This window comes from Gordionus sp. m RMFG-2023, chromosome 2 (genome assembly GCF_954871325.1).
Source record: "Gordionus sp. m RMFG-2023 chromosome 2, tfGorSpeb1-WG-v2, whole genome shotgun sequence".
NCBI lineage: Eukaryota > Metazoa > Nematomorpha > Gordioida > Chordodea > Parachordodidae > Gordionus > Gordionus sp. m RMFG-2023.
Window position 1 is genome coordinate 27,776,527 of NC_088776.1, and position 10,320 is coordinate 27,786,846.

General features: G+C 26.5%; 1 protein-coding gene across 1 annotated transcript; it reads left to right on the forward strand.

Annotated features, from left to right (window-relative positions):
* The first annotated feature begins 9,057 nt into the window (after positions 1–9,057).
* Positions 9,058–9,804, forward strand: LOC135924228 (mRNA-decapping enzyme 1B-like). Its single transcript, XM_065459279.1, has one exon. The coding sequence runs from the start codon at positions 9,058–9,060 to the stop codon at positions 9,802–9,804; it is 747 nt and encodes a 248-aa protein (XP_065315351.1).
* The last annotated feature ends 516 nt before the right edge of the window (positions 9,805–10,320 follow it).

The window sequence follows — 10,320 nt, forward strand, 5'->3', positions numbered from 1 at the left end:
TACGTGATAATTAAGCGCCTATCCCTATAATGTTATACACACACGGTAGATTTCTAATTGCAACTTAACTGAGGACATGCTTAATGATAAAGATAATGCATTTATGACTACTTTAAAAGTAAATGATGTTATAACAACGATGCAAGTCGACACAGGCTCCAAGTTCACCATAATACCTCAAGAAATGGCTAAAAAAGTTGGCATTAAAGAAATTAAAAAATTCAAGTTGCAACTTACCGCCTATAATGGAAACTTAATTAGATCATCGGCATTACAAAAGTCAAAGTGACTTATGAAGGTATCACGAAATATTTACAAGCGGTAGTTGTTGATTCAAGAAAAAATGCCTTGTTGGGACGTACATGGATCAACGCCTTCTAGAATATTTTTAATAAATTTATATCAAATATTGATACCAATTACGAAGATGAAATAAAAAACTGATTAAAGAGTGCGAATCCAAATTAACTAACGGACCATCTAAATTAACTAACGGACCAATTAACAAATAAAGTGTCTAACTACATTTAAGAAGAGATGCCCAACCTAAAATTATACCACCTAGACGTATACTCTTTGCAAAGATTGATCTTGTGGGCAAAGAATTTAATAAATAGATACACGATAAAATTATTGAGCCGGTGAATAATGTTCGATGGGCAAGTCCTATTACCGCTGTCTACAAAGATGATGGGAGCATTAGGCTTTGCGCTGATTTTAAGGACACTGTAAACCAAGTTCTAGAAGATTTTAGATATCCGCTTCCACGAATAAATGATCTAATAGCTAAACTTTCAGAAGGAAAGAAATTTACCAAGATCGATTTTAAAAATGCTTTCTTACAGGTTCCGATTGATAAAAGTTGCAGAAATATTTTGACTATATCCACGCATAAGGGATATTACCGATTTATTAAACTTCCTTTTGGGCTAAAGACCTCATCTGCAATCTTTCAACAGATCATGGATCAGATCTTCGGTGACATGAAAGATGCCATATTTTATATTAATGATTTACTTATAACCTGACAAAACGTTGAAGCTCATCTAAAAAACATAAAAAAGTACCAAACTTCATCAAAAGCATTTTCTTTAAAAATAATGTGAGATTCCTGGGTCATGATATTGATTCCAAGGGGATTCATGCTAACCACGACGAAGCAATAGTGAATATGCCAGAACCAAAATCAGCTGCTGAATTATCAACATTTCTGAGAATTGGCTACTACAGAAAATTTTTGAACAATTTTGCAGAAATAGCTGATTCTCTTTAAAAATCGTCAATAAATAAAATGGGGAACACTCTAGAAAATTTAAGGATCTAAAGAGGTTGATTAGTCTTCCTCTTGCCTCTTATTTTAATCCTGAATTACCTATAAGAATTGCTACTGACGCATCTAAATGTGGTTTATGACCTGTATTATTTCATACTGAAAAAGATGGCAAAGAAAAACCAATAGCTTTTGCGTCGAGAACTTTATTAAAATCCGAAATGAACTATACCAATATTGAGCGTGAGGCTCTCGCTATTATGTTTGCCATAAAGAGGTTCCAAGAATACTTAATCGGCACCAAGTTTACAATTATTACTGACCATAAACATCTAGTCCACATCTTCACCAAGGGTCTTAAGGACAATAGTACTATGTTCACAAGACTGCAGAAGTGGAACATAATATTAGGAGGTTATGATTTCAATATAAAGTATAAAGCCGGTAAATATAATGTTGTTCCTGATTGTCTCTCGAGATTACCACAAGAATGTCACGATGAAGTTGTTGAAAATATCACAATTATAAATAACTTTAGGGATATACCTATCAATTTTAATAAAATACATGATGAAACCTTCAAAGATATTGAATTAAAACAAGTCATCAATGATATTAAGAACAACGAGCCTATAAAGAACAATATCTATAGAAATATTGAATTGAAATTGAATATAATTAAGGATTGTCTTTACAAGAGCAACAAAATCATGATTCCGTCTTCTATAAGAAAAAATGTACTACAGTCATTACTTGAAGGTCATTTGGGAGCAGAAAAAATCAAATCCTTAGCCAAAGATTATATGTGGTGGTCTGGTATAAATAATGATATAGACATGGAAGTGAAAAGTTGTGACGATTGTAACATATATCATGACAATCCTAAAAAGATACAAAAACTATGGGTTTCGGCAACCAAACCATTTGAAAGGATACACATAGATTTGCGGGTCCATTTTTCACAAAAAATTGGTTGATAATAGTCGATGCCTATAGCAAATTTCCAATTATTGTTTCTGTTAAAAATATTACGATCGATATCAATTTAAAAGAAATTTTCAAAACTACTTTGTTATATGGAACTGAAACTAGTTACTGATAACGGCACTAATTTCACAAGTAATGATTTTGAAAAATTTTGCAATGATTATGGTATTAAACATGTACTCACGTCCGCATACCACCAGCAATCCAATAACCAGGTAGAACGTATGGTAAGAACATTCAAACACATATGAAAAGAAATACAAAAATTGACTTAGATACTTCACTTTACAAATTTTTATTCAATTATAGAAACACGCGAAATGATACTATAGGAGTTACACCTTCCAATAGAATGTTCAATCGCGACATTAGGGTTAAATGCGACTTATTAAAACCGTTGGATGTAAAGGAAAATAAAATCCGTTTCACCACCACTCAATAGAACCTCGGAGATTCTGTTTGTTACAAAATACAAGGTGATAACAAATGGTGGAAAAGCATAGTCACACACAAAGAAAGTGATATAATGTTCCAAATTAAGACAGATAAAGGTATTTTGAGGAGACACCTAGATCAATTAAGAATAAGAAATTGTTTTAACACACTTATTAATCATGATTTCAACTATAAGAATTCTTTTAAGGAGGGAAGCGTGGACAAAATTATAAAAACTACTGATAAAAATTATATAACACCGATTTCTAGACCAATACAAATTAAACAAAAACAGGGGCGTCGCTAGCCTTTACAATCTCAGGGGGCTCAAATAAAAAAATTTTATGGGGGCGCCCAAATTTGCGGGCCTTCGGCCCGATTTTGCCCCCTTCGGCCGGGTTATATATTAATATATTTTTAAAAATTACTAAGGATTATTCTTATTTTCATATTTTGTTTTTTATTATATTATACGTACAAAATAAACTAGAATATAAATAATTAAGACTAGAATATTGATCATTAAATTAGAATATAAATATCATTAAGACTAGAATATAAATAATTAAGACTAGAATATAAATATTTAAAACTAGAATATAAATAATTAAAACAATACATTTCTACAAATTTTTCAATACATAATCGATTTACTACAGTATAAAGTATTTTAAATTGCTGATATAAAAAATTTCGCGTCTAAAGAATTACAAGTGATAAAACCGATTAATTAATTTATACATATGCCTCAATTGTTAATGTTTTTATCATAAGGCAATATAATTCTAAGCAACTAACATTAACAAAAGGTCATGAAACTAATATAACTCTCTCTTACCATTTTAGACAAAGTTTTATAGAATGGACTAATAAGGAAAAATTTATAGGCCTAACCAAATCAACAATTCTTGAAGAAGAGAATATAAACGACCAATCCAAATCATAAAACTATATGGTGGTTAGAGCTTCCTCTTAGATGACATGATGGAAGCTAGATAAGTAATCGAGAAAATTATTGGGAGATATTAAATTTCTAAAAGATTATCTTCCATTTTTAATCCTATATAAACTACTGGACAGTTGATCATTGTTGCTCATCTTAATTATGCAATCATATGCTCTCAGCAGCTGTAGTAATAATATTAAATTACATAGCCACACAAATAATAGATGCTGGTTAATTTGCAGTCATAGCCATGACATACACGATGTTAACTCATATCAAAATCTAGTATGTTAGATATATTGATAAAGCAAAAACACCTAAAATCTTGGAAGAAATTATGTTTAGAAGAAATTATGCAAATATATTGAAACCTTGAGTTATTTACAATTTAAGTGTGCCAAATTAGAAATAAATAATTTGGGAGCTAGAAAATAAGTACCAAAGTGATATGATGAAAGCAATTAAGATCTTATATATTATTGTATTGTCAATGTATTCAAATATTTTTAATTAAATTTTTCAGAAACTTTGGTAATATCAAAAGAAAGCATTTACTGTTTTTTTCTAATTTTTTCCTATCTCAAAAAGAATTTTTTATAAGCACCATGTCTTTTAGCTAATTTTGGATATGAAAAAAATTATAAAATAAATAATAAACGATATATTTACTCGCAGATAACGCCTAAAATTGCGTTTCAAAAATTATAAGGTTAAATTATTTATAAATTAAGTTCTCTACGCCGGCTAGTCATTATTGCATATTCATCTATAATGTGATCTATAGGAATGGTATTAATAATATTTTTTTCTATGCTCAATAGAGCCAACGAATTTAATCGTTCCTGACCCATTGTCGATCGAAGATATGTTTTCACCCGTTTTAATGATGAAAACGATCTTTCACATGAGCAGGAATTAAAAGGTATAGTTAACGCAATTTTAAGGCAATTAAATATACGAGGGAATATATCTATGGGTAAGATTTTTATCAAATCTATTATTGATTTACACGTAGATTCGTGTTTTTTATTATAGGTTAAAATATAAGCCTTTAATATTATGTATTCTTCAATTGGATCAGGAAGATTATAATGTAAGATAAATGGTTTAATGATATCATTATTTAAAAAAAGGGGGGAGGAGGGATGTAAAGCATTTATAGCTATTAAAATATCTGCGTTTTCTTGGCAAAATCTCTTTTTTAATTCATTTATCATAATATCCAAAATTGGATAAAAGACATGACACTTATAAAAAGTTTCTGTTTGATCAGAATGATTAGAAGAAACAATATCATCTATTTGAATATAATTATTCAAAATGGTAGAAGGTATATTTGCTCTTTTATTTGTTATTTTTATATTATATAAATTGCAAAATATATTTACTTCGGTAAATAATGAAGAAAAATACGAATTATTTCTTAAATTTGACAAAGAACTGATAAGAGACTCAATAAGAGCCAATGCTGTTGATATGTCCGAATCTGATTTTTGCAAAAAATAGAAATATTGGAACACATAGATAATAATTTTTGGAATATAAACATACACATAATTGTATATATAAATTAATTTTTTACCTATTTTCTTTCCTTCTGTACTTACATTATTTACAATCATGTCATTCACAATATTTTCTTCATTATTCAATGAATCTAAATAAGATTAATTTTAAAATGTATTTCTTTTCAGTGTATTTATTTTTGTAAATATAATAAATAAAAAGTAATATTCCATATTATAGTGTCCATTTTCCAAATATATATATAAATAAGCAAACTATTCTAAATTTATTTACCATTTTTATTAAAATATAGTTTATTATTAAGTTAGGATAAACAAATAAATATATAATTATCAAATTATGAAAGAATGAAAGAATGATTGAGTAAACAATTTAGCCAATATTATCTTTATTAATGTAAAAAGAATAATAGTGTATGATTTTTTAAGATATTGACTATTTATATAGAAAATATTTACTATGTTTTATTTAGCTAATATTTTGACATCACCTTATGTGATTATAATAGAAAAATTTAAAAAAATTTTTCCATTTCTAGTGTCCTGCTCCTGAAAGGTGAAAATATATTGTAAAGCAATTTTTGCTTAACTTGAAAACTAAAGAGATCAATATTGTTTAATACTCTGGTGAAAAATGACTTAAATAGAAATTCTATAGAAATTAGGCAAATTTGGGAGGAAATAGGAAAAACATATAACTTCAATTATGATCAAGTGAAAAAGAAACCTTCCATTAAAATAGATAATTAACTAATAAATTTTTATTTTTTAAAACTTAAATGTCCAAAGTGTTTTGTTAATAATTTGTGAAAATTTTAAGGATTTTTTAAAAACATTTTGGACACAGACTTATATATAAATTTATTTACCTATTTTCTTTCTTTTAACATTTTTGTTTTCAATATTTATATCTTTTAAAACTACAATTAATCGTCTTTCAACTAAATCAAAGTTTGAATTTTAAAAACTGTATAAAATATACTTTGTTCATCACCAGCTTTATTATTGAATCCTCTTCCTTGGTCCTCAAGATTATTGCTACTTTTATCTTTAGTTTTTTTCATAAAGTCTTTAATGCTTAAATTTTTAAATCGCAAAGTCATTTTATTTAAATAGTGATTTTAAACTTGGCTTACAATATTAAATTTGTTAATTTTCAATTAATAAATCTTTATATTTATTTAATTAGGGTTATATAATAATTTAATTAATAAAAATCAATTAAACTTCAACTGTTAATGCTAAATTGATATTTAAACATTATGCATGGTATTGATATTTTATTTTTAACAAAGAATTTGATTGCAAGCTGACATAGTGAAAATATAATTTATATGTATTAATCTAATCTAATAAAATTTAGATAGTCTTATTAATTTTTAAATAATAAAATTAAATCTATATATTACTTAAAAGAATTATAATAAACAGGGGACAATCAAAAAAAGTTCTTTTTAGTTTAAGGGGATATTAAGGAATCATTAAAAAATAATTTTTTTTGCTTCAGGGGGCTATTCAAATTTTTCAGGGGGCTTGAGCCCCTGCGCCCCCCCCCCCCTAGTGACGCCACTGAACAAAAACCTGCTTATTTAAAAGGCTATTTAATTAAAATATAAAAATATATAAAACTAATATTGGACACTAAAACGCGAGAAATAAATTAAACACTAAAAAGCTAAAAATAAATTAAACACTAAAACGCGAGAAATAAATTAAACACTAAAACGCAAAAAAGTAAACGCTAAAAATATTATATAACATTATTGATTTATGATTCTTCACTTATTCTAATATCCAATTTGATCAATTATTATTCCTAATTATTCACGACTGTAGGATGATAATAATTTTAAAATTGATAATAATAACGACTGAGTACTACGAGCAAGCTACATGACAAAATCATGATTATTGAGGACAACTTACGATAAGGATATCAAACTTACTATTTAAGCAAACCTACGTGCAAACTCAAAGAAGATTTAAACAAATCGACGTACAAACACAATAATCGATTTGGACAAGCCAACGATTACAATGACTTTTGCAACAACTTGAACAATCAAAACCATTACATTAATTAACCATTTGGTCAACAAGCTCTCGATGACACAAGAAATCTTATAAAAAGCTTTCCAGAACAGAGAGATTGTTGATTAATGATATTTAATTTATTTTACAGTTATTCAAATTATACTTTTACTTTTATTTTTACTTTTCATAATTTAACCTTGTCTTATAAATTTGTGATTTATATATTCTAATTTCTAGATATAAAAATGTATATATATTAACATTTTAAGAGAAAAGTTTTTTTTAGAATAAAATTATATAGATCACCTAAACCATAGTTATCATTTTATAACAAAAACCAATTTTAAAAGCCATTTATTTATAAATTTTTGTGAAGATCATGAGATATTTGTCATTACTACTTGCTAACTATACATTCCCACCATTAATCGCCACAACTTTAACATCGTTCGGCTCTCATGTCATGGCCTTTATTAAAAAGCTAGGGCACCGGATCTCTGCTAGACTGAGGATTCCAATTAGGGATACAACCTACATCAGAGGTTGGAGCTAAACATGATAAAGTGAAATTATATCAGCTTTATACTTTCAATGACCTGGTGGAATATCCTGTGCATAGGATAGACTTAAGCTATTTATTTAGCCCCCAATTATAACGTTAGCGCTAAAAAGAAACTTAGATCACAATAAAAGATAGCAAAAATTAATTACAAAAATAAAAACGTGACTAAAGATGCGCAGAAGTCGAGAAGATCAGGGGCCACCAAAGTAAAGCCAATGCTACTTTTTATATGAAGAATTCACAAATTTTCGCTTGCTTAAATTATTAATATTATATTAATTTATAATTACCATCTTTATTACTAAAATTGGATCCTTAAACGAAGTTAATTTAAAAACAACAACAAATTTTTAAAAAATTGCAAAAAAATAAATTGTGGTAATAACGCTATTAATTCAATACCAAGCACACAAATTTATAGAAGAGGGAGAGGTGACGAACAAGTACGAAATCAAATTCAAGAAGTATACAATTTCAAGATCAAAGTGGTAATAATCAAAGACCAATCACAAATAAAATATTGTCTAAAAAATTTCAAAATTTCTTAATGGATATAAAAATAGATTTAAAAATTATAAATAAATTTTAAATTTAAAAAAAAATTAACTTTAAAATAAGTAAAAAACGCTATAACTTAAACGTGATATAAACTGTGAAATATAAAATTTAGCTCACATAATGTATAAATAATTTTTTTTTGTTGAAAATTGATGGAAATTGACGAGATGAATAGTGGAAATTTGACGAAATGATAACAATCAATCTCAACAATAGACAAACAAGCAACGATCAATAAAGAAACCAGACAAACAATAAGATGATAGAGGATGCGTGAAACTAAAGAAGAAGAAAAAAGAGAGAAATGTTAAATTTCATCCTTTATTTCACTTTATATTAACCAAAAAATATTAAAAAACATATTACTTACGCGAAATATTTTATTAAAATATCATCATTTATTTTATTTTATATAAAAAATAACTTGCACGAAATATTTCAACATCCTAGAAAATATTTTGTTTTACATTTATATTAAGGTAATTAATTTATTAAGTTTGGAAGGATTATTATTTTGAAGAACAAATTGTTTTATCTCCAGATTTTAGTAAGTCTACATTATGTAAAATTTTAGTTTTGAAATATATATCTTATGATGTATTTAACTTCATATTAGTAGACTTCTAGTTCACATCTCTGAGATAATTAATTTAATTAACAGCTATTAAATGGACCAATCAGAAAGTGCACGAATTTACGATCAAATGACCTTACTATCAGTTAGGCAATACCCATATTTATGGTAGAACCAAATTTAATAAATTTATCTGTGATTCAAAGTGAAGATTCTTTAGCTTTATCTCTTATTCAAACAGCCAAAAATGTTGCACATTATAAATTTATTAAAAATGAATGGATTGAAACAAATATTAAAGGTGTTTTATTTATTTATAAACGAACTGAAGTTCCTTATACCAGTCTTTTTATTTTAAATCGTCTACAAGTTAAGAATTTAATACAACCTCTTACAAAAGATTTGGAATTTGAATTGAAAGAACCATATATATTTTATAAAATTAACAAGAATGAGCAAGAAATATATGGAATATGGTTCTCTAATACAAAGGAATGCCAATGCATTTATTTACTTTTAAAAATGCTCACAGATCACTCTCGCCTAAAAAATAATAATTCATTAGAAAAATTTGAAGATATTCCTATATGTATTGAAAGTTTATTAAATAGCTCAAATGTGATCGAAAAAGAAAATTCAAAAATAGTTAATATAACTAATAAGTTCTTCAAAGAAAACACAATTAATGATAATGAAAAGGAGGAGCTAACAAGTTTAAATCGTAGTTTATTTAAACCAGTACCACTTATGCCTATTCTTAATGTTCTGAATCAGGATATTGAAAAAAAATCAAACAAAATTTTGCAAAAGGATCAACTTAAGAATACAATAATTTACCTTTTGCAAAATGATAAAAAATTTTTGGACCAAATTTATGATACATATGTTGAAGTTATGGATAATAATGCTTAATGAAGTCATTGATAATTTTAATTTCAAGATGCATTTAACTCAAATTAGTAAGGATCTCATGAAATTATTATCATGCTTTTATAGAGTTTTTAATTTTATTGTACTATTATAATTATAGTCATGTTTAGTGTTATCATTGTTATTTTTTAAACAAAAAAATCGTATAGTGAAACTTTTAATATATTTCTAATAAAAGGTATAGCTTACATAGTAAATGACTATATATTTTTATTATTAACTATATTAAATTTGAAAAAGCTTATATTAACTTTGTGTAATGATTAACCATGATTTAAATAAATAAAATAATTATAAAAAAAACTTGAGAATAATTATTCTTACATAATTAGGCTTAAATGTAAAATTATATTATTCATATTATTAGCCATACTGAGTGGGAAAAGTCATCACATTGATCCTCCTTGAAAATATTTTCAAAATTTTATAATGTGTTCAGACCAGACCAATTTTTTTATGACAAATCATATAAATATTGCCTAAGGCCTTTTATCATCA

What these genes read in the sequence shown, in the direction of transcription:
- LOC135924228 (XM_065459279.1), top strand. Translation starts at nt 9,058, where the DNA reads ATGGTAGAACCAAATTTAATAAATTTATCTGTGATTCAAAGTGAAGAT.